The sequence below is a fragment of the Sminthopsis crassicaudata genome, chromosome 2, assembly GCF_048593235.1.
Source record: "Sminthopsis crassicaudata isolate SCR6 chromosome 2, ASM4859323v1, whole genome shotgun sequence".
Taxonomy (NCBI): domain Eukaryota; kingdom Metazoa; phylum Chordata; class Mammalia; order Dasyuromorphia; family Dasyuridae; genus Sminthopsis; species Sminthopsis crassicaudata.
In genome coordinates, this window is record NC_133618.1 from 643612034 (window position 1) to 643637376 (window position 25343).

At 35.6% G+C, this 25343-nt stretch overlaps 1 protein-coding gene across 4 annotated transcripts in view; it reads right to left on the bottom strand.

Moving 5' to 3' along the window:
- LOC141558848 (pro-neuregulin-3, membrane-bound isoform-like) overlaps nucleotides 1-24632 on the bottom strand; it is a 959615-nt gene extending 934983 nt beyond the window's left edge. The window contains exon 1 of one of the 4 annotated variants that reach the window (XR_012487155.1): nucleotides 22426-24632. Coding sequence is in view for 3 of the 4 variants with exons in the window: in XM_074296649.1 (XP_074152750.1) it covers nucleotides 22426-23257 (832 nt within the window). In the remaining variant the exon portion in view is untranslated. The remainder of the gene's footprint in view (nucleotides 1-22425) is intronic. The other 3 variants (XM_074296649.1, XM_074296648.1, XM_074296650.1) reach the window with 3 other exon arrangements.
- Nucleotides 24633-25343: the final 711 nt, after the last annotated feature.

The window sequence follows — 25343 nt, forward strand, 5'->3', positions numbered from 1 at the left end:
TTTTTTCCCTTGTTTTAGTCTAAAACATCCTCCCCTCAGTGGCCAAAAGATAGCTTTGTAAAGCAGGGCTTTTTCCTCTTGAAACCCTTTATTGCTTGAGTAATTTTTGGTCAACTCTGGATATATAAGTATATAAGACAGGTATAGAAATCAAATATTTACTGATAATAAAACACAAAGAAATTCATTTTAAAACAATTATTTGGTATAGATACATAATTTTATCTTTTATTAAAGACGAGGGCAAATTTGTATATTATTTAGATGGATGTGTCTGTTTATTGTTACATAAAAAAATCAAATCTTGGTGTAATATTTGATACTTTTTACTGTAGCCATTTTTTTTTTTTTTTTGGTGACACACACATTCAGTTACACGATCTTTTTATGGGATTACTACCCACAGTTTGAGAAGTTTTGGTATAAATCATATTCCTGAAAACTTCTTTCTGAAAAGTTTCTGGTATAGTTAGATGGCATAGTGGATATGAGTGCTAGGCTTGGAGTCAGAAAAATCTGAGTTCAAATTTGACCTGAGATTTACTAATTGTGTGATGCTGGGCAAGTCACTTAACCCTATTTGTCTCAGTTTCCTCAACTGTAAATGACCCAAAGAATGAAATGACAAACCAAGGCAGTATCTTTGCCAAGAAATATGTACCCTTCCCCAAATAAAAGTTCACAAAGAGTCAAATTGTCCTACCTCCCAATCTATTTACCCATCTATTATCTTCTAAATCTATGTATATTATTTAGCAATAATTGGGTTCAAAAATAATTATCTTTTAAGTATATATCTCAGATAATAATTCTTACCAAATGTAATGTATTTTTGTTTCTATCACTGTTATCCTTTCAGTTACTCTGCCTCAAAATCTCCAAGGTACATCTGGCTCTTCTTTTAGTGCTTCACATTCAATGAGTTGATAACTTCTGTAAACTCTACCTCTGAAATCATTCTGCCTTTCACCTTGTCTAAAGAGCCTAACACTTTCATATTTATATCTTTGTTTTTCGCCCTCATTATGTCTTGCCTAGTCTATTGTAAAAGAGTCTCAAATCATTTTATGTTTTCCATTTCTCTCCATTCCAATCTTTTATCCACATCTAATCAGACATCTGACCATGGTCACTGTCCAGCTCAAAAATCTTTAAATAGTTTACTGTTGCCTATACAATAAAATATCAACTCATTAAACTTGCATTTTAAGCCTTTCTAGAAACTTTTACATATTGACAATAACCCCTAGTGTCCCTGAGGAAAAAATTCTAGAGAAAGCAATGAGACAATAACATTACTATGAGAATACTACTAGGAAAGAATGAAGTTACTTCTTTGTCTCATGTGAAGGATAGATACTTTTCCTTGCCCAAATACTTTGCTCAACTGTACTACATTAATTCATTTATTCAAAAAATTTATTAGGTTACTACTAGGTATCATGTTATAAAACTTTCCTAGCCCTTATGAAGTTGATGTTATATTGGTGTTATACCACTATATCTCCAGACTCCAGATATATTCACTGAAATGTTTTCCCCCTCTTATCTCTGTCTCCTGATATCCCTAGCTTTCTATAAATCCAAGCTGCAATCCTTCCTTTTACAAGAAGTATTTCTCAGTGACCCTCTCTTTTAATAACATCTTCACTCCATCAATTATCTCCAATTTTATGCCATATACATCTTGTTTGTATATAGTTATTTGTATGTTGTCTTCTCCATTAGACTGTGACTTCCTCCAGAGAAAGAAATGCTTTTTGCTTTTCTTCCTATCCCAAAGCTTTGAAAAAATGGTTGACATATAGTAGACTCAATTTAATAAATATGTTTATTGAATTGAAATAATATATATAATAAATTACTAAATAAAATAATAAAAAGATGAACAATAAATAAATATGCAAGATCAATAAATGTAATATATATATATGTATATTCACATATTATAAAAACTAATATATATATACATATATATGTATATTCACATATTATAAAACTAATTCTGTGGGATGTTAGTAACTTTGTAGAAAGAGGCATATAAGAAATATTTAGTTTAACATGGATTTGGTAAAGTGTTTGTCTTTAAAATAGATGAAAATACAGTGTCAAGTCATAATTTTGAGTCTTCTGTCTGTCTATCTCTCTGTCTCTGTGTGTCTCTCACTCTTTCTTTTTCTTTTTCCTTCTCTGTTTCTCTATATCCCTGTCTGTCTCTGTTTCTCTCCGTCTCTGTCTCTGTATTTCTGTCTCTCTGCCTCTCTCTGTCTGTTTCCCCCCCTTCCTTCTTCTCTCCCTGTGTCCCTCTCTCTCAATAGCTACTGACTTGCACCAAGTCTTAATTAGCCTTTTTTATTTTTCTTGGTTATTCCAGGGTATTCCTGATGAACTGGAGATTGAGGATGAAAGTCCCACTCAGGTATACTCAATGAAAATGCCTGCTAAAATTTGCAGCTCATCGTACAGAAAATTTCAACTAAAGGAAAGTAGATGCCAAAAAACTATAAGCAACAGGATATCCACATGTACCAGATATTTCTCAACTTATTCTATTTATAAATTGTGGTATTTGAAAAGTCAATGTCATTTGGAGATTTGAGGCTTCCAGGTACATTAAGGATGCTCACCTATATCTCCACCTCTACTAAAGCTCGCTGATTTTTCTGTGGTGCTCATTAGACTTAACAGCAGTAGATTTGGAGTTGCTAGAGATAGCCACCTTGCTAAAATGTTAATAAGTTAAATTATTTAAAATTTCTTCAAAAATCTAAAACTTACCCTTTTGTTCCCTACCCATATGTTCATAAAGGAAACTTCATAAATCCTAGTTTCACACAGAAAGGAAGTATTTAAGATAGTCTCAAGAGTAATAATATGAAAATAATGACAAATAAGATCAGAGCTCAAGCCTAGTCTTTTCAACAACTATTAGGCGGCAAGGAACTTATGTTCAGCTGCCAACTAATTGTTAAGTTGTACTAAGCAGGCCACATCATCTCTGTAGGTCTTGGTTTCCTTATCTTTAAAATTAGGGAGGTGAAATGGTCTCTTGCACCTCTTTTCACCTATGACTAAGTATACCTCCCAATTCAAGAGACTTACTATATAGGTGCAGAAAACAAAACCAATAGAAGTCAAGAAGCAAGAAAAAGGCCATGTAGATCTATGTCAGAGAATCAAGGTCTTTGTATTCTGGACTGAACTCTAAGCCATGCCTCTAATCTTCATGGCGTATGTAACATTATAATGGTCCTTTCTACTCTCAATATTAAAAATTTGAGAAATACCAAGGAGGGGGGAGTCTATGTTCTGATTTTTTTTTTGTTTTGCTATTTAGCTTTCATTTTCTTTGTGATAGGGTAAAGAACTATGGCCATAATTTTACTAATAGAGGAAAAAAAAAACAGCCTGCTCCAAATAAAAATTAAGCAGCAGAGTCTGATCTAGGACATTAGCCTGGTGACACTCAGTCTGGAACTCTTTTTAATGTCTCTGGTTATAATCCAGGTTACTATATTATATATTTCACTCTCTATGCTGAGCTGCTATATTTTTACAGAGGACAGTCTAATCATCACCCTGCTTACATGGTTTTTCATGAAGGATGGGTCTCAGACAGCCAGAGAAATAGCACATAACTTCAGGGATCAAGAAAATTGTCTGAGCACAAATCCTTCAAGATAGTTTTTTTTTTTTTTTTAAAGATCATTAAGTCCTTACAGTTAAAATAGTTGTGGCATCTTTAAAAAGGTAAAATGATAGGGATTAGAACTATGAATTATGAATATAAGGAATTCATAGATAAGGAAAATTTTTTATAACAATTTTATAAAATATAGTTTTAGAGAGTTGTCTTGAGGAGTAAGAAATGGCATGCTGGCATGCCTCTTCCAATATGTGTCAGAAGTGACTTTTTCTTTTTTTGCTGAGGAGTTGTGGTTAAGTGACTTGCCCAGGGTCACACTAGGAAGTGTTAAGTATCTGAGACCAGATTTAACTCAGGTCCTCCTAACTTCAGGGATGGTGTTCTATCTCCTGCACCACCTAGCTACCACCCAGAGCTGAATTTGAACTCAGATCTATGCTGGTTCTGAGTTACCTTGCCTCTCAAGTCAACACCACTACTGTCACCATTGTCACCACCATCAATAATAAACCATAACAACCACCTAACAGCTTACTATATCCACAGCATGCTTGTGATTTTTAGTTATGAGTGACCTCCTCTTTTAAATTAACTTTGTTGCTCATTTACTATTTTATCTCTTACTGTTTTCCAAAACAGAATGCTTCATTACCAAGGAAACACATAACATACCAGTATACAAATGATATTGCTATTTGTTGGGTCTCTTCTGCATCTTCTCATTATTACAATTTTAGAATTCCCTATTATTCATCAAAACATCCCTTCATAAGCGTTTATAAGACTCAGCATGTAGGAGGATGGCTTAAATTGAATTGGGGGAGGGGGAATAGAGGCATTTAAAAAAAAAAAATATATATATATATATATATATACCAACTACTGAAGACATTTATACTTCCAAAGGAAATAGTGTATGTAAGCCAGAAATGCCTCCAGGAGTCCTCACTCTACTATTTTTGGAATTGCTTACTTTTATATCTTTACATACACCTTGCAGTGACAGACCTACAGCTGGTAGCTAAGCTTAACATCTGTCAAAAAAAAAAAAAAAAAGGAGATGAAATTAATGAAAGTAGCTATATATAAGAAAGTTTCATTAAGTTAGATGTTATAATCATTGGCAACCTTTTCATCATTTCAGATTCAATTTAATAAATATCAATTAAGTGCCTTCTATGTACAGGGTGAAAAGCATAGCTGATAGTGAGTTGGACCTAAAGTAAGGGAGATTAGAGTTCAAAGGTTACATCCAAAAATATTGGCTATAAGATATGAGGCAAATAACTTGACCTCATGGTGTCTCCAAGTGGGTCTGTAAGATTATGTCAGTGGTTCTCAAAAAGTTTTCCCCTGATAATAACACAGTATTCTTTCTCATGATTAATATGACAAATTTGATATTTATGTTGATAACATTATAGAGAAGTTGAGAAATACTTTCCTTCAATATTGGCAACCATATGATTAGAGTTCTTTTCAAGTTCAAGATCTGATGTATTATGGGATTAGTTTAGACATGCCAGAGGCAAATTTTGTTTATTTTTGAATACTAAACATCTTTAATATAACATGCCATGTGTGCTGGGTAATTAAATTGTATATTGAAATATTGAACACAATTATTTATTAATAATTATATGTAAGAACTGAACATCTAAAATATTGTTTCACACTTCATCACACTATCAAGTTATCTCTTTAGGGGCCACTGATTATTATAAAAGAGTTGCCTTTCTCTATTTGGGAGCAGAGGTACACCCAGTAGTGCATTCAAGCAAGAACACACATATACAAACATTGTAAGCTATTGGGTTAATCACTGAGGATACAAAGATTGAGCTCAAAGATCATAGGTCAGTTATCCATACAATAGAAGGGAGAATATTGTGTTATTATTTTAATATCAAAGAAACAATAATCTTGTCTTGGTTCAACAAGTGTTGAAACTAAATCTTTAAATACAACAACAAAAATAGTATACTCATTTTCTTTCTTCTTTTAAAATCACATTACAAATGGTTTTTTCTTGTGTTTTTTCTCCCTCTATCCTTCCCTCTTTCTAACAGAAATAACCAGAGTTCTCAGGTAACTATTATGTTTCCTTTTTACCAATAATTTCCAACTTTTTCCATTTAAATATTAAATGAGAACTCCTGATAGAATTTATTTATCATATTTGAGGGAAAGTGTTAATATAGTGGAGGATGAAGAGAGAATGCTGGACTTATGAGTCAAAAATCTTGGATTTGACTTTTGATTCACATTAGATATATAATCCTAAAATAGTTATGTTTCTCATCTCCAAAATGGGAATAAAAAGCCACTACCTGGCTCAAAAGAGTTACTGTGAGGAGAATGCTTTATAAACCATAAAATGCTATAAAATTTCTTATCTTTATTTTTCTCTGCTCATCTGTTGGTGAGAAGACAAAAAAAATGGTATGCTAAGTAAAAGTAAGAGATTAGAATTAAAAAGAAAAAAAAAAAACAGAAAAAAAAAAAAAAAAAAAAAAAGGAGACAGACATCTGGATAATCCACAAAATGAAAATCAGTCTCTAAATAATTGGCATTAAAAAAAAAATGACGATGCCTATCAGTGTCAAACTTTACAGGTGTTTCCAGGGCTGAGCAATATAGGCCATTTGTAAAACTGGGCCACTGCAGTAGCCCTTAATCATCCTTCTCACTAGAGCACAAATTGCAAACCATCCTTCTGAGCAAGCTAAAAATACCATCAAACAATCAAATAATCCTACTTGCTTGACACAAAAGCACTTCTATTTTGGGAAGGTCAAGAGGTTCCCAGGATTGTATGTACCACTAAATTGAAGATCAAAGTGATCTTTCCAGCCCAGAAGGGAAAAGAGATGGATAAAATGGGTCAGGGAAAGCTTCCTAAAATGTAGCCTCCTATCATTATTTGGAAATCAGTAGAGTTCCCATAAAAAGAAACTGACACCTGGTGGAAAAGAAACAATGAAGGTAGAAAAGAAAAGGGATAGTTTCATTTAATTAAGTGACAAAATCTGGAGAAAACTAAGACAAGTTGTTAAGGAAGTGCAGGGAGATACCATCACCATCATTATTAATTATATAAATATATGTTGATAAGTTTCTTTAAGCTTTACAGAGATTTTTTACATAGATAAACAGAAATCCTATGAATCAGGTATTATAATCATCATCAATACCTCCCCCTAAATATACAGAAAACATAATTTGGTTAAATAATTAATTTGGCCATAGTCACACAGCTCGAGTGGGCTTCTCTATGAGCTAAACAACATGGCTATCCATCATCTCAATGCCAGGAGTTTAATGAAAGTTTTAAGAAAGGAGGGAAACACATAAATACATTCTGGATGAGAAAATTAAAATCTTCAAATTATAAAGTCTAAAGTTAATAGTATCATGGCAACGAAAGAATAGGCAGCATCATACATTGGCATGTTACACATTAGCAGTTTTGATTGTTTTAAATGTCAATAAGTGTATGTGTTAACAGGGTTGGAAGTATGAGGCAAACATTTCTCAAACACAGTTCTAGGCACTTTACAGATATTATCTTGTTGGCTTTTCATAATTACCCTGGGAATAAGTGTTATCATTTTCCCTAGTTTTAGAATTGACCTTAGAATGCTATTATTCTAACAAACTGTCTGGCAATAATTCTAAAGTCTTTTGGGCTTAGAAATATAATAATATAGTTATTTATTTCATTCCCTATATTTTAGAAAAATATCGCAGTGATCCTAAAGTTCCCTGATCTTAGAGTTCTAACAATTTGTAAGTCAATGATTCTAAGTCTTCTGGCCTAGTCCTACAAACATTGCTCACTGTCAGATAATCTGCTGGTCAGTGACAACCAAGTTCCTTTACAATAGTGAATAGATCACTCCTTAAACCTACCTGTAAACCATAAAATTAGCAAATAAGTAACATGAATCTCTGGTCTCTCTAAACTCTGTCCTACAAATTTATTTCATTTCCCTTAGTTCTTTGCTAAATTTTTTTGGAACTTAGTCTGCTTCAATTGCTGTTACAATTAACTTTGTCCCTTGACTTGGAGATGGGTTCAAGCCTGAAAATTTTTTGGGGACATTTCATGACACGGATCTGTAATTCCAAAATTTTGGTATTTCTTTTTGAACCTCAACACAAATAATAAGTTTCTGCAGATATATTTGAAGTGCAATACTCTATTTAATGCTTCCTATACGAATCCATACATGTATACGGTTTACATATTTATATAATTTTATAGTTTATTAACTGCATTTATATTTATCCTTCTATAGTGGAAAGTGGCTACTTGTTTTAAATGTACTGTACTGCCTACATGAAAAGTGTTTCTGGTAATCAGTAATATTGTCAGTATCAATTGTTTGAGTTTCAACTCCTTTGATATTTGACAACAGAGACCAAAGAAGCAATTAGGATTTCTTTTTTGTGTGTGTGTTCAAAATATAAACCTTTTAATGTTTATTCTTCACCAAAAAGTTCAAACCCACGAAAATGCTGAAATTATTAATTGTTTTTCCTTTATGAATTTATTCTTTTGTAAAATTTAAAGTTTCTTTTTCTTCTTAAACTTAGTGCCTTCCCTCTGGGATTATCTCTAATTCATCCTGTTTATATGGCATTTGTACATAATTGTGTGCATTTTACTTCTCCCATTATACTATGAACTCTCTAGTGAAAGGACTTGTTTTTGCCATCCTTTGTATTATCAGGGATTGGACATTGATTGGCACATAATAGGTGGATTAATAAATGTTTGACTTATTACAAGACAGAGAGAGACAAAGAGACATAGTGGGAGAGACACACAGACACAGAGAGACAGAGATAGAGACACACACAGAATGACAAAGAGACAGAGAGAAATGAGAAAGAGAGAGGTACACACACAGAGAGACAAAGACAGTGAGTGACATAGAGACAGACAGAAAAACTGACAGTGTGTGTTTGAGAGACAGTGTATGTATAAGAGGGAATGTGTGTGAGACTGTGTAAGAGAGTGTGTGTGTGTTAAGAAACAGGGAGAGGGAATCGGCATCAGAATTTTTAAATGAAATAAAATGTCAGATTTTAAGTTTTGTTGAGTTTCAGTAATTCTAAGATGTCTTTAATTCATTTAATGTCACCACAGACAGTTCTTTTTTAATGAAACCTGACATCCTGATGTGTATATCTTTGAAATTATTAAGTATAGAAAACATCATATAGCACTCAGGATTTTACTTAAAGATTCCAATATCACAGAATTTTAGTGTATAATAGAAATCTATAAACTTTTGGAGAACTTAAATATAGAAAAGGCATTAGAAGTCATTTGGTTTATGGGTTTTTAATGTCTTGGTTTATTTCATAGATCCATTGGTCAGCCTGGTAAAATCTCAGAAAAATTTCAGAATAGTGTTTTAAATGCATAATAACAGTGACTACTCTGTGATCCCTCCCTCAATCCCCAGCACCTCATAGTTTCCATTATGTGGTTTTACACATACCCAGATATACTAAGGGTGAAGGGACTAGTTTAAAAGTTGCCAGGGATCTACTTCTAGAAGGCATTCTGCACCTGAGTGATAGAGGTGTAATCACTCTTTCTTTCCAGAGGTATTCAGGGAAGAACTCATTCACCCACAGCAGCAGCATCCTACATGAAGTCTTGTGGGAAAAGGATTCCTCACTTTTTCCTTAGGTCCTGTGACCCTGAACAAAATGAGCTTGGGGTTTTGGTTTTATTTTAGTTTGTTCTTTTTAGGTATAAGTTCAGTGAATAGTTTACAACTTGAGGGCTTGAGTTATGGGGGCCTAAGAGCTCATCATTCCAGATTTTGTATTGGAGTTAGCCCATCAGGAATTCTTTAAGAAACCAGAGTGTGTGGATGAAAAACCAGGGCAACTTTGCATTTGGTACTTGATAGGTCTAATGGCATATAGGATTTAAACTATCTGTGAGCCTAATCTCCCTTCTCTTCTAAAATAGGACATGGGTGCTTACTTGTATGTATGTACATATACACACACACATACATACACACATATTATATATATATATATATATATATATGTATAGATAGATAGATATAGATATAGATATAGATATAGATATAGATATAGATATAGATATAGATATAGATATGCAGGTAGATAGATGTACATATGTGTGTATACATATCTCTATCTCTATCTATCATATGTGCCCTCTGAACAGCAGACATGAAGTTGGGAATGTCTTTGATTGTTCTTTCTACATATTAAAAGAAACATACATAAACACATATATGTATGTATGCATGTTTGATAAAAGCGAATCTGACTGCTGAGTGGTTAAATGGAACTTGGGTTTCATAAAAGTAAATAAACATAATCAACAGAGACTTGAGTCAAAGGCAGTCATAATTAATCCAAACTACCTAAGAGAACTTGAAATGTCTAAGGGAAGGTGAAATGTAACATACCTGGAAGTGAGGGCTGGAAAAATTACACATAAAACATTTAGGATTACAAAACAGAATGGATTATAATTTAAAAAATAATCATCAGACAGGCAGTTAAGTGGCAGAGTGAATGGACAGAGAAGTACTGAAGTCAGGAGGAATTCAAATTTGACCTCAGACATGTACTAGTTGCGTGATACTAAGCAACTCAGTCAACTCCATTTGCCTCAGTTTTCTCAGATATAAAATGAGCTGGAGAAAGAAATGGCAAATCACTCCAATATCCTTGCCAATAAAACCCCAAATGGGGTCATGGACACATGATTAATCAACTAAATAACAACACCACAGTTTATAATATTTAAATAAAATAGGTCAAAAAATCCAGATTAAGAACATTTGACCACATCATTTGCAAAGGAGCAAAGTGAGCCTTTGAAAACTTCATAGATCAGAGATTGAGTTAGAAGTGATCTTGAAGAACATCTAGACTTACTTCCTCATTTCGTATATGAGAAAACAGAAGATGAGAGAGGTGACTTGCCTAAAATAATATAGATAGTAAAAGGAATGATATTTGAATTCAGTTGCTGCTGTTTTATATCAAATCTAATAGTCTTTCCATGTTTTAAGATTGAAAATTACTTATTCACTGTCATCTAGTTTATAACTCTCAAATCCATTCAAACCCAACATTTTAGACTCCATATCTAGGGCCATTTCTACTAAATACCTCACAACTATTTCATTCTCTACATTAACTTTCTTGTTTTACCAATACGGAAACTCATTTCCAGAAAAGAAAGGTGATTTGCTCAATCACATGAAGAGCAAATGGAAAAATCATCATTCAATCACTACTGAACTCCAATTTTTAGCATTTTTCTACTATATTATAGTATATTTTTTCAACATACTTGATTGATCTTTGAAGATCATATTTATAATTTTTTTTTCTTTTAAAGTTCCCACTTCCCAAACAAGGTGAACTATTTTCATTCATGAGGTCAACAGAAATTATTTGTTTATTTGCCAAGAAAAGCCTTGTTCAAATGTCCAAAAAAAAAAAAAAATCTAAACAAAAATAAAAAACCGAATGAATGGCTTCCAATGTGTCATTTAGCTCTAGCTATCATCTTCAATATGTTTCACTTGACTCTGTTTTAGGTTAACTTTTTAATGTTATCTAGTCATTTAGAAGTAATAAAAATCCTTAAACTTTTACAACAGTCAGCCATTTGCAGTGCATTATAGAAAATGGTATTTCATTATCTGTCATAAATTACAAAGAGCTGTTTTCTATATGGTGGACAAATGCTAAAGATGAATTGAAGATGAGCAGAGCTGTGTCAGTAAAACTGACAAAACAACTGCCTTAACAGAGAAAAATGTTGATAATTGATTTCATTAAAAGGCTGCCTTGTATTTGTGTCATCTTTCCATTTAAATCACTGCCAATTAAAAAAGGGGGGAAAGATAATGACCCCTTTTTTCTAATCAAATAATATGGCTATTTGAAAATACTGTAGACAAATAACACTAATCCATGTCAAAGCCTTCTTTTTTGAGTCTTGATGACAGTGAAAATGACCCAATCTGTATTAAAATATAAGAAAGAAGAGACTGCTATTAATACTAATTTAACAGTTTGCTGTAACATGATACTAGAGCCCCTCTGTCTGGTTACAACTAGTAATCAAGTAATATTCTGAGAATAATGAAGTAGGATCTGAAGATGGATCTTGATAGTGTTTTAGAGAAAGAAAAGAAAAAGTGTCAATGGACTGAGCCACATGCCAAAGCCAATTTATGTTGATGGTAGATAAACAGATAACATTTAAGATTAGCAATGGGAATATGAAGGTATTTCTGACATCAACTTCTAATCACTTAAAAAAAGGTCAATTATAATTAGTATTACTTTATATTTTATTCTTGGGTCTAAATGGAGGTTACGGACAAAATATGACTTTCAGAGTATTCATCTTTCCTATGGTAATTTGCAGGAATTTTAGATATATAAGTTCTCCTTTGTTTATAATATCAAAGATATTCTCTTTTGTCATCTCTATAATGACAGAAATGTAAATAAGATGATCTTAATATATGTTAGAAATTCTGACAAGAGCATAAAAAATTAGTATAAGGTCTATCATTATAAAATACTCTCCTGAATGATTTTGAAAAAATATATAATTTACCTTTTCAACATATTACAAGCAAATAACAAGGTAACATAAAGCTTTCATCTTTTTTTCTCCTCCTTAGAGATCATCATTTTCATTCTTTGTTGCAATTATAAAGTATTTTTTTCCAAATCTCTAAAGATATAGCAATATGACTATGACAGAATTAAACATCATCAAAAGATTGTGTCTATTCTAGATATTATGGCATGCTCAGAAGCTATTCCAAATGAAGTCAATATTTGTAGATTTTCACCTAATAGCAGAACATTCTAGAAAGCCTTGAAGGACTAGATCATAAGAAGCTTTAAATCACATTGCCCAACATATAAGTAAATCACAGTTGCTAATAAATACATATTATTCAATCGACTCAAGTTTTATAAAACTTATTTTATTCTGTACAGATTTCTAAAAGCCTCCATTTTCTGACTCCAGACTCTATATTAAATCTCAAAATGTAGCCCTGGCTTTGATCAAGGTTTTCATAATTTTTCAAATGCTGATAGATGTGCCTTTGTTTAAACTGGTTCTCTCACTTGATATTTTGCTTATCCAACCATTTCTCCTGATTACTTAAGTTCAAATTTATCTTTTTAAAAAAGAGTTCCACTTTATATGGAGTCAGTACCACATAATTTAAGCATTCATTATTCAAATTCATAAGTTAGTCTCTTCAAAGAAATGGTGCACTTACTAGTAAAGATTATGTTGCATTACTGCTTGTATCCCTCCACAATGCCCAGCAGTACTAAGCATCACAGGGCTTAGAAAAACTTATTGGTTGACATTCATTCCTATTATAGCTAATTATAAAAATATGCACATATATGCACATTCAGATACACATACAGATACACTTAAGCACATGCACACAAAAAGCAGCTAGGTGACAAAATTGATAGAGTCCTGGTCCAGAACTCAAGAAGACTTGATATCCAGACCTATATCAGACATATACTGCCTGTGTGACCTTAAACAAGTTACTTGCCTGAGTTTCCTCATTTATAAAATGGAGATAACAGTATCACCTATTTCAAAAAGTTTCTGTGATAATAAAATGATATAAAATATTCACAACATTTTATAAACTTTAAAACACTATATGAATGTTAGCTCTAATTTTTAAATCATGATTATCACTTCTTCTTCTTCTTCTTTCTTCTTCTTCTTCTTCTTCTTCTTCTTCTTCTTCTTCTTCTTCTTCTACTACTACTACTACTACTACTACTACTACTACTACTACTACTACTACTACTACTACTATTACTACTACTACTACTACTGCTTATAGTAGTGAGAGGGTGTGAGTTTTTAAATCATACTTCTAAGATATAAAGACTATGTTATCCAGGACAAGTCCTTTAACCATTTAATGTTACTCTGATAAATCGTCAGAGAAGATACCAACATGCATAGGTTGAGAGACACTCTTTATTTAAGAGTTCCTAATACCAAGAAAATCACTAGTCCTGTTTCATCCTTTCTCTCTGTCTCTTTCTCTCTCGCTCTCTCTTTTCTCTTTCCCTCTTTCTCGCACTCTCTCTTTTTCTTTCTCTTTCCTCCCTCTTCAATCTCATATATCATACCACATATTTGTATGTGTGCATACGCATATAAAATACTTTTATGGATAGGTTTTGGACCACAAACCTATAGAGGGTTTCTCTTAGGAAAGGGATAGGTGAAAATAACCTTTTCATCTATCATTTGTGTTTTCATCACAAGACTTTATGTTAAATTCACAAAATAAAAAAGAATTGTTATATTTGCACTTTTTTTCCTGACCATTCTCTGCCTTTATGCTATTGCCATTTATGATATATGCAAGAACACCATCCTGACATCAAAGAAAAAGGGTTATAACAATACAATAAAGCTGCAAGACATAACTCATTTTTGTCTCCACCCAGATACACACTTTATGCAAAATTTTTTCCAATTTTTCCACTAAAATTAAAAAATTCAAAAATCGCATATCTAAATGATCTCCTTTATTGATACATTCAGTTAGGTGGATTCACTATAAGCTAAATCAAAGTGGACAGGTTTCTTTTTTCTTTTTTTTTGTTTTTGTTTTATTTTGTTTTGTTTTTTTACTTAGAAAAGGGTGTGTGAGCATATATGTTTTCTTTTTTCCTCATAAAGACTATGTAAACAACAGATTGATTTGGGCATATGAGATCCAAGAAAATATAAAATATTTAAAAGTGACCTTTCTCCTAGATCAACAAATGCTGATGGCATCTCTTAGGAGCAGGATCAGCTCTCAGAGCATAGAGGTGCCTTAGTTCAGGACTTCCTAAAATTTTCCCACTCATAACTACTTTTTGCCCAAGAATTTTCTATATGCCCAGCATATAGAAAAATATATCTATATAAAAAAGTTTACAAAACCAATAATTTACTAATAACAAATCATAATTTAGGGTCATGAAGCACAGTTTATAAAGTTGGGCTCTAGTCCATTATTTTTATAGTGGAGAAAGCTAAAGCAGAATGATAAAGTGAGTTGTTTACACTCACATAGGTAATATCAGTAGCAAAGATTTAAACCAAGCTCCTCTAACACCTAATCCAGCAATCCTTATTATTTTCAATAATGTGGATTTCCAAGGGAATAGTCTGTAATTTCATTGGTTTTAGGCAACTATCTCATGAGAAAGGTCTCTCTTATCCTCACCGAAATGTATGCTTCCTGTCCTTTGTCTCTGTGTATCCTCAGACATTAACACATAATAGGCACTAGATAAGTATTTATAGATTGTTTATTGATTGATTGGTTAGTGAGCTACTTAACTTTAGATTGAGATCTAAAATCACTTGTCGCAGTCACAGCCAATTCATGTCAGAGGTAGAATCTGACCTTGGATCTTCTTAGCTTTGATGATAGCTTTCTATCATTGAATTATGCTACTTCCTTCTGAGGAATCATAAAAGGAATACTTTGGGTGAATTCTAGTATATATTATTTTTAAGGCTTAACTAAATAATTCCAAAGTAACTGTTCTTTACTATATATTCTCAATTGCCAACTCTCCATCCTTTTCTTTACTTGCAAATTAGGTATTGCAACATATGTCTGTCTATCATCTATATGTATGTGTATCTTACTATGTCATACCAATATTACAATTGTAATTTGTTACAGAGATTTAGAAGAGATCCATTAACTTACTATAAGAACTTATCATTTAAAATCATCCTAAAAAATACCTTAAGTAGAAAAATAACTATTATCATTTATAACAGTTTAAAATTTATAAATTACTTAACAAAATTTTTCTTTTGAACACAACTCTGAAATAAGTTACATGGAGATATAAGATAAAGCAGAGAGTTCAACCCTATCATTTCATCAAATTTCAATGCAAATAGGTACCTATTCTGAAACTTATAGCCTTAGACAATTGTCCAAATCTATGACAGGTCAATTTACCCAGTTCATATGCTTAGTAATGAATTTCAGATTTTATTCCCATTTTATAGGTAAGTAATCTGAGGTTCAGAAAAGTTAAGAGTTAGGAAATGTCATTGCTGTCATTCAAACTCAGGTCTTGTTAACCACAATTTCAGTACTCTATTAAGTAATCATTAAGCAGGATACTTAAACCCATTAAAGAACTCATTCCAAGGGCTCAAAAAAGTTCAGTTCCTTAATCTAGTATAATTCCCCAACTTCTAAAGATACAAGGGCAAATTGACACATTAGAAAATACAGGAAGCAACAACATTTCCTCTAAGTAATACAGTGTTTCTGAAGTAATGTCCAAACCTTTTATCAAAGGATAATTAATTGTTATAATTACTTATATTCACTTGCTCATTAATAATCTTAAGCATTTCATAAATAACCTAGGTGATTTAATAATAATAATAAAATATGAGATAAAGAGGAAAGAAAGAGTAATTCCTGACTGGAATCACAACTATGAGATTAAAAAAAAAAAAAAAAAACAGATTCAGTGGTTAAATATTTATAAGAACAGAATTTCTGGAATTCTTTTGATAAACATAATTTTAGTAGTCTTTAATGACAATGTAAATAAGGCTAACTTGAATGAAAAACAAAACAAAATAAGGTCACAAAAGCTAAACAACTGTTTATTAAAGAATAAACTTAAATAAAGTGTATAATACTATGAATTTACTTCACAAAAACCATTAATAGTAGTCCCATATTTTTATATACATATGGTATAGGATTTAGAGTTCTTTAACTCTTTAACAAAAAGAACATGCAAAAAGATTAATTCAGTCATGGAATAATTTGAGGCATGAAATATCTTGACAAAAGTCATAACGTTTGGTCCAATAGGTTGGAATTTGTTATTTTGTGATAGGTACTATTCTGGGATGAAATCTTTCTCCTCCCTATCAGTGTAAATGGACAACTAACAATAGCTTGCTAAGTGAATGGACAATGAAAAGAAGGAAAGGGGTAAAGGGAAGAGAGAGAAAAGAGCTAGCAGAGAAGTATCAGGGACTGTACCAAGTTCCTGGGATACAGATACAAACAGTCAGGACAGCTTTTGTCCTCAGGAAGCTTACATTTTAATGGGAAAGACAAGACTTAAAGGGGATGGCAGAAAGAGAAAAAATTAAAAATGGCATGATGTGTACATAAACAGAAAGTTTATGTGGTGGCCTAATATCCTTTTTAAAATGGCAGACATTCATCAATCAGAACTAAAAGGAGGGTCCAAGGTCCAGGTGGAAGAAGATCAAGATCATGGCAAGAAAACAAAAGGCATAGTGTGTACTGAGTTAAAGATTTAGCAGGGATACTGACAATTTAAATGATTTGCTTAGTCACAGAGTCAGTATGTGTCAGAATGAAGATTTTCTTCTCCAGATAGCGTTCTAATCATTGTGGTACATGATTTTTCTTCTCACTACAATTAATGATAGCTTGCAGATTGCATTTTGCTCTTCTATATTTTTTAAAAGTAATAGCATTGAAGAGTTACTTACAGCTCTGAGGGGTTCTACACCCAATCTGAGTTTTAAAGCTAGTAAGTGTCACAGGGAGGAATGAAACTAAGATTGAGATCTTTATGACTCCTAAATATAACGTTATCCACTGGCTCTCTAAGTTTAGATTATAAAAGTCCTGCAGGATTCCTTAGGAAAAATCAACATTCTTCTGTGATGCTTGTTAACCCAAAGGTCAGGACTACACTACAACATGAAAATCTGAAAGTGAAAATTGATTCTCAGAAGTGAAGATGATGATTTTCATTTTCCTTTGGGAAATAAATGCAAAACAGAAAAATTAAAATGCATAGAAAGGCTCAATTTGATTGTCCCCCACTTGTTCTCACACATTTAAAAAACACAAGTCCATCTTCAAATACTCCATTCATTCAAGGTACAAGAACAGGAAGCAGAATGTTTTGGCACTGCTTGAGAGTTACAAATATAGAATTTCCCTATATTATGAATTTAAAAAAGCAAAAACAAACAAACAAACAAACAAAAAAATACCATACAAACAGTTGTCCCAAGGACCAAATGCATTTTACATACAGTCCAAGACTAGAAATAATTTGACTCATTGATTTGTAATAAATTTTGAAAACTGGGTATTCAGAATAATTGTGTACTCTCTATAAAAAGCATAATTGCAAAAAGATTGGGGTTGAATGAGTTAAACAAAAAGAAAGGGACACATAATTATAAACGATTAACAGTATTGCCTACAAACCATTATATCCACAATATTCAAGTTCCTTAAGGAAGTAATAAGATTATTTTTTAAATTTTCTACTCAAGATAAACAATTAATAAATCACAAAAATAATAGAAGTGTAGGTAACCAGGTGTTCTTTTTTTTTTTTTCTTTAAGCTCATGAAGTGCAGAATAAGCAACTAGAAGTCATGACTTGCGTAGTATAATTGATTAAAGCAGAGAAGACTCATAAGCCTGTATTAAGGCCAAAGGAAATCAAAATATACTCAGGTTGCAGCATGTGCTCATAAAAAAGCTCTCAATTGGATTTCAGAAGAAGTATTGATCTACAGCTCTGTATCCTCTCTCTTCTTGACTACCATGTATGATTGGGGTCAGTTACCTCCTACAAGATAGTTCTCTGTGGAAGCCCTGGCTCATGTGGATAAAAGACAAAAATGTAATACTGTATTTTTATTAACAAACTTTATTTGTGAAAACTTATAGATCTACTTCTATGAAAGGCTAGATATAGTTAAAATAACAGGAATAGCACAGGCAGAATTAACAGCAACAAAAATAAAAATAACAAAACCAAGTTTAACTGGAAACTTTTAAAATTAAACTCAACAAGATAATGGCTTTGTATAAGCTTAGTTATAAAGCTTCACACATCAAAGATGTCTCCTTTTTAAATTGTAAAAACACTCCACAACATTCTGTCCAATATTTGTTACCTATATTCAGAAAAGAAAAATAAAAAAGCAACTTCATGGTTCTCCATATATATTCAAAATATGCTACAGATCATGATCACTTGTTTTCAATAGGAAAATTCAACCAAAATTAATCATTTCTACTCATATCTTTTTTTCTTTAAATACAAATATTGGCATTTACTGTTTTCAATAATTAAAATTTCATATTCCTTAAATAGTAACTTCTTGCATGATCAAATTCCACAAAGGCATTTCAAATTTAAGAATTTTTTTAAAGTGATATAATGTCTACACATTCTGGGATCACAGTTCTCCCTATCCTTCCTCTCATGCTTTTAGCCCAGTGTAGACACTCTGTTTGCACTATGTTCCAATGAAGTAAGGCACTTTTTACCTTTGTATTCCTGTTTAAATTGCCTGGGCCAGGCTTGATTGCCAGACATACATCTGACCATTCATATGTTTTAAAGCATTTACCTTTGAAATGTTGCAAGAAACTTTCAAACATGGAAGAGAAATTAGTAGAAATGAGAATGATCAAGAAGTAGTAGCACGTACCAAGAAAGAAGATATATAGGTCAGCCCAGAGTTAGAATAAGAGAAGAAAATCCATTTCTGATTTTCTCCCCTTTCTTTTCTCCACCTTGGGTCTTCAAGCTCAATCTCTGTGATGAGAGTACCCACAGAAATTGAATACCTTGCTCCACACTGGGTATCTTAACTGTAGAGGCAGGCTTTAGTTCTAAGAGATGACTGCTACTACTCCCATAGCAGCATTTGAATTCTTGAATGGGCCAGTCAGCTCTTAGCCTAAGTACTTCACCACCCATAGAGAAAAGGCCAAAAGGAAAGTAAATGTGTTCATTATATACAATCTTAAGAGTACTCTTCAGCAGAACTCCTTATCAAGAAGCAATAGAAGGGTACCACTTTGTCTTAAAACTCAAGGCACTAGCATCGTTTCAGTATTCAGATAAAAACTACAGGTCCATGACTTTCATTTTCATCATATCCCAAACAGTAAGGAGGCAAGAAAATATAAGTGAAGGCTGGAAATAGGAGCTTAGGAAAAAGGCAATATTCTCCCTCCCCATGGGACCTGAAGTCATGTGATCAGAGCAGATAAAAGATGTGAATGTGAGCTAAACTTGGTACTCTACCAGAAGCAAGGGCAACACTGTGTCAAAGTCCTGAAATGAAAAGCATACTCCCTTCCTTCCCCTTTATATGTATGGATGGATAATAATAAAAAGGGGGGGAGGGGAGAAGTATAGCACTTTCCTTTTCTTCTCTTAAGATTACAAGACCTATAAATAAAAATCCCTCTTTTAAAGGAATTTGAGTTATTGTCCATTAATTATTATAGAGGGCATTACAAATGATGCTCTATGCTGTTGATGAACTAACTCAAAACAGGTCTAGTTCTGGGTAAAAGGGAAAAGCTAAAAATAACAACAAATACACACAATCTATCAGTCAAAAGCAAAATTAAACAAAAAGAAGGAAAGAAAACAACCACTACCAACAACAAAAATTTAGATCACTCAGATCTAACTGTTCCAAAGGCAACAACTGTCTCACTGCCCATGTGAACACTGACACCATTTACAGAATTTTTCTTCTCCTTGGGGTGGAAGATACTGCCAAGTGAATCATTATTTATTAACCAGGCTGCTGTTCACATTTGCACACTCTAGGAAGGGAGTTTAGAAGGGTAGAAACAATACTAGGTTTTCCCTTAAAGACCTCCTAAAAGGGAACATGAGAAGTAAATCAATTGGAGGAACCTTAAGCATCAGTTGTACTCCCTTACTACCTAATAATGCTCAGCCATTGTGGACAGTAACCCAACTTCAACTAACTAGGTAGTTCCTGAGGCTGAAAGGAGAATAACTCATCTACCTGATTCATTTTTTTAAAAAAGCATTAAAAGAAGAAATTCAAAATTTTGGTGCTCTATAGAAGATACCCAAATCAGGACACATTGAAATACAGTTTCTTTATCCCCAACCTTTGCTTAAGCAATTAGCTTTTTTTGTAAAACTCAAGTCTGATTTCTACTACCCCACCCCAAATGATCTTTCCATTTCCAGGGAAAGGAGGATCTCTTGCTAATGACTGCCTTGGCCCAGGGCTGGCAAGTATCAGGTTACTGCCTTGTTTGCCATTCTGATTTGTGGTAGGCTCCCTCCCTCCCACCAGCACCCAATTTATAGTCCTTGCCTATTTCTCCAATTCCCACCATGATATTGCTGTGCATATTTACTCTTTGTCCTGAGGTTCACAAAAACAGAATTAATAATTTCTTTGAAAAAATGTTTAAATGGCTGAATAGTAATAACTAATCCAGACAATAACTAAGACATGTAAAAGGTTCTGAAATTCTTGAATCTAAACAATTGACTATTCTAGAGGGAAATACTGAAGAGTTAATGGAGGACACTGCTCCTTGCTTCCTAGATGCTATGATCCAAAAATATTAAAACCCAGATAAAGACAGCATAATTAAAGCATTTTGCAGAGTGGCACTGCTCAGAACTCTAACTGGCGGTCTCTGTGTTTGTCCTAAATAACCTTCACAGGTTGCAGAAAAGTGTTACCAGATCCCAATCAATTGTCTGGTTCCTGAGGGATTTCTGTATAAGACCTTAAACTAGGGAGATATGCTGATAGTTAGAGAGAAGATTTTCATAAATGTTAGCAGGAAACAGTTGCCTTTATCAAAATATCGGTCTTCAGTAAATCAAGGAGGGATGTCAATAATTTATTTAGTAGAAAAAGTAGAGGGTGCCTTCAAAGGGAGCTACTTTCTAATGGTTGGGTGCTTTGCACATATAGATTGCAGAAATCATGCACTCTAGCTTTCCTTATTTTTCACACCCAGATGTGGAGGGACCAAATGGGGGATGGGGGAGTGTTATAACCTCAGCATTTGGAGAGAGGGAAAAAAAAAATCTTCCTTGGAGGGGGGTGAGGGGGAGACGCGCTCCATTGTCAGGAATACTAGCTGGTGAACAGCAGCTCTGCAGGGCTTCCATCATATTTCCCCCTGGTTAACTTAATCTCACTCGCCACAGAATCAATTTCAGCACCTTCCATATAGCCACTGGCGAATTTTGGGGTCATCAGTTAAGCCTCTTCACCATTGATTTTTTTTTTTTCCTCCTTTCTCCCTTCTCTCCCCTCCTCCCCTCAATTGTTTCTTATTAACTCTTCCAGGTGGCAGCCGGCTGAGCAGGGCGGCTTCCCGGTTTATATACATCATTTTATATACATGCTCGCTCAAATGGCTGCTTCTATGCTATTACAAGCTCTTGCAAACAGCTAAACTTCCCTTTGTTTTCAGTTTTGTTTGAGGGTGTTTCTTTGGGATTTTGGAGAGGTGGGGATGTTTATAGGTTCCCCTCACCCCAAGACACACACCCCTTAAATTCAAGCCTAACATTTCTGCAGTCATCAGGGACGCACTAGCTTTAACCCTTAAAAGAGGGAGGAGGAAAGAGACCTCTTCTCACACTTGTCCGAGACTCAAGAAGGGGGGGGGGGGGGGAGGGGAGGAGCCTTGAGACTTCCTCCTAGAGAACAAAATTTTATTCTTTCTTTGGCAATATGAACCAGTTTTCACATAGTACCCCAGACACGAGTCTGGAGCGGTTGTTGAAGGGGGACTGAGGGAGACGCAGGAGCCCCAAAGGGAAGAGTATTGTAGGCATACTGTAAATCAAAGGCAAGAAGGCTTTCGTTTTTACTTACGAAATTTGGGGCTGGTGCTAGTTTCTGGTGTGATGGTGGTAGAGGAGGAGGAAGAGGAAGAGGAGGAGGAGGAGGAGGAGGAAGAATCCTGAAAGGGAGACAGGGTCCAGGAGGGAGTTGAGTCGTGGAGGTAGGAGGAGGTAGCGTATGCCGCAGTGGGCCAAGAGGGCATTGGCTGGGTACTGGGTGCCCCTGGCAGGGGTGGGCGGGAACCCTGCGTGCTGCTGCTGAAGAAGGGGACCGTGGTGGAGAGTACTGTCGGGGGGGCTGCGGTGTGCCGCACCGTTGTGGAGCGGGGGCTGGCCCTGATGGGCACCCGGTGCCCAGGAAAGCGAGTGGGCGCCCGAGTGATGGTGGTCAGACGAGTGCTAATCCGGTTGGGCGTCCTGGAGGAGGCGGTGCCGGAGGACGGGGTAGAGGTGGAAGTGGAGGTGGTGGTCGTGGTCGTGGTGGTCTCCATGCCCTTAGGGAAAGAGCTGGGCTTGGAGAGGAAAAAGGGGTCCTGGCCGATCCCCTTGGAGTCCACCAAGTCAGTGGGCACGTACTCCTTGACGGAACCCACCACGATCCATTTAAGGAGCATGAGGCTGAGCCCCAGGCCGATGAAACCGATGAACAGGGGCACCACGCAAAGCCAAGTCTGCTGCCGGTTCCATACAATGCAGTTGCTACAGCGTAACTCCCGGGGGGGCTCGGCCGCCCCTTCCCCGTCCGGGCCCCCGCCCGCCGCCGCTGCTGCCCCTTCCTCGGCGGCGGCAGCGGCGGCGGCCGCTGTGGCAGCGGCGGCAGAAGCGGCACCAGGTGGGGAGGCACCGCTCGCCCCTTCACTCATCCTAGGAGCCTTTTCACCTTCGCCCCCCGCGGGGAAGCCAGAGAGACATCAGGGACCCGGAGCCGGCAGGCGGAAAACAGCAGCAGCAGCGGCGGCGGCAGCAGCAGCAGCAGTAGCATGCGAATCTTCGCCCTTCCCCCACTCTCCCTCCCTCCCCCCCCTAAAAAAAGGGGAGAGAGCGAGAGGGGAAGGAGGCGCGGAAAGAAAGGGGGGAGGGGAGGGAGGAAAGGAGTAAGGGGGAAAAAACCCTTCCCCCCAAATCACCAGTCTTCCAGGCTTGAAGTCAGTTAATCCCGGGGCATTGGTCCTTTCCCAAAATGAGCTCTCCTCCTATGTTGGCCCCCGAGCATCTGCCGAATCAGCCCCGTCACCATGCTGTCTCCATCCACACACAGGAGCCTTTCCAACATCCTCCTCCTTTGCCCCTCGGCGCTCCCCGGGGTTCTTCGCTCACAACCCTCACCACCACCCGTCTCCCTCCTCTCCCCTCCCTGTCTTTTTTTTCCCCCCTTTCCCCCCTTTCTTCCTTTGATTCCTTGCAAGTTACAGCAATCAATCTTCTGGATTTTTTACGATTCCGACCATCCGGATGGAGAAATATCAAGCCACATTCCAACACATGGAGCTGGTCCCACTTTACGGACGATTTTTCGCCCAGCCTTCTTCAATTCTTTCCCTCTCTTTCCTCTCCTCCCTCTTCTCTCTAGCCTTGGTGCACTAGCATTCCTAGGCTGCTTCTTTGAGAGCGACGGAGCAGCGAAATGCACCTGTTATTCAGCGGTCCTGCAGCCAACCCTTGGACAGCACTTTAAGAGAGAGACCAATCCGAAAGCAGAGCGGAGGGAGTGGAGACTGAGGCTTTCCCTCTCTCCTTCCCTCTTAGCCAGGATCAGCACCAGCGCCAGGACCAACCTGACATCCGAACTCAAGCAAGCACTTTCTCCGGCATCTGTGGTCCAAGGCAAAAAGAGAATAGATAGAGTCGCTTTAAGGCCGGATATCCGAGAAAAAGAAAAAAAGAAAATTCACATTTTTTTTTTTTAAAGCACACCCTGTAGATGCCCAAACTAGCTTTTTTTTTTTTTTTTTTTTTTTTTTTTTTTTTTTTTTTTTTTTTTTTTAAGGGAGTGAGGGAAAGAGAAAATATCTGTAGTCACTGGATAGAGATAGAAGCAGAAGGCAGCTTTTGCCAACCTTGCAGCTCCCCGATTCAATTGTGTATTCCTAGTGCAGAGTCAAAGGAAGCAGGCTGGGTTTCAGGAAAAGTATAGCGCCTCCCACCAAAGCCTAATGGTGGTTTCTTAATGCGCATAAGATAAATAAATGATCCAAGCAAGCCTCTACGCCCCGTTACCCCCCGAGGAAGTGGATGGCAAAATCCGTTTTTCGACGGTTTCTGAGCCCATCTCGGGTGCTAATCCAATAGGATTTCATCTGAAGCTGGAGGGAATGTGCATTTGTGACTGACTGTGTGTCTGCGGATGTGTGTGCCAGCCTACGCACCCAAGTGTGGTTTACAGGGAGACAGATACCTTCACACAGGATTTCCTGCAAGCGATATAATGGGATAGCCTTCTTTCTACAGTACTTGCAAAAAAGTACCTACACCAAGTGGGTTATAAAGCAGCAACGCTCAAAGAAGTTTCCCATCTCCTCTCTTTTTCTCTTAAATATGCAGTATATATGTGTACGTATATATTATACAAATATGTATATGTATGCATATACACATATATATGCACATGTTTTTTTCTGGGTATGCACACACAATTTTCAAAAATTGTGCTTCTCAAGATAGCTCCTTAAAAAATAAAGACCTAAGACTAGTTTAGAGCTCCTTCCTCCTCATAAAAAAATGGTGTAAGAAAGGGGATCAAATAGAAGAATGAGGCATAACCTTAGAACCCTTATAAGAACCCTACAAATAGTATTGAAATTAGAACCAGCAGTAGCTGAAATTCTAGTTAACTCCATACTCGTTCACAATTTAGCAGGAAGGAGGAAGGATTGGGGTGAGACCTTTGATTTTCTTCCCTATGAAACTCGGGGGTAGGGAGAATTCCTCTACAATTCAAAGTGACACCTT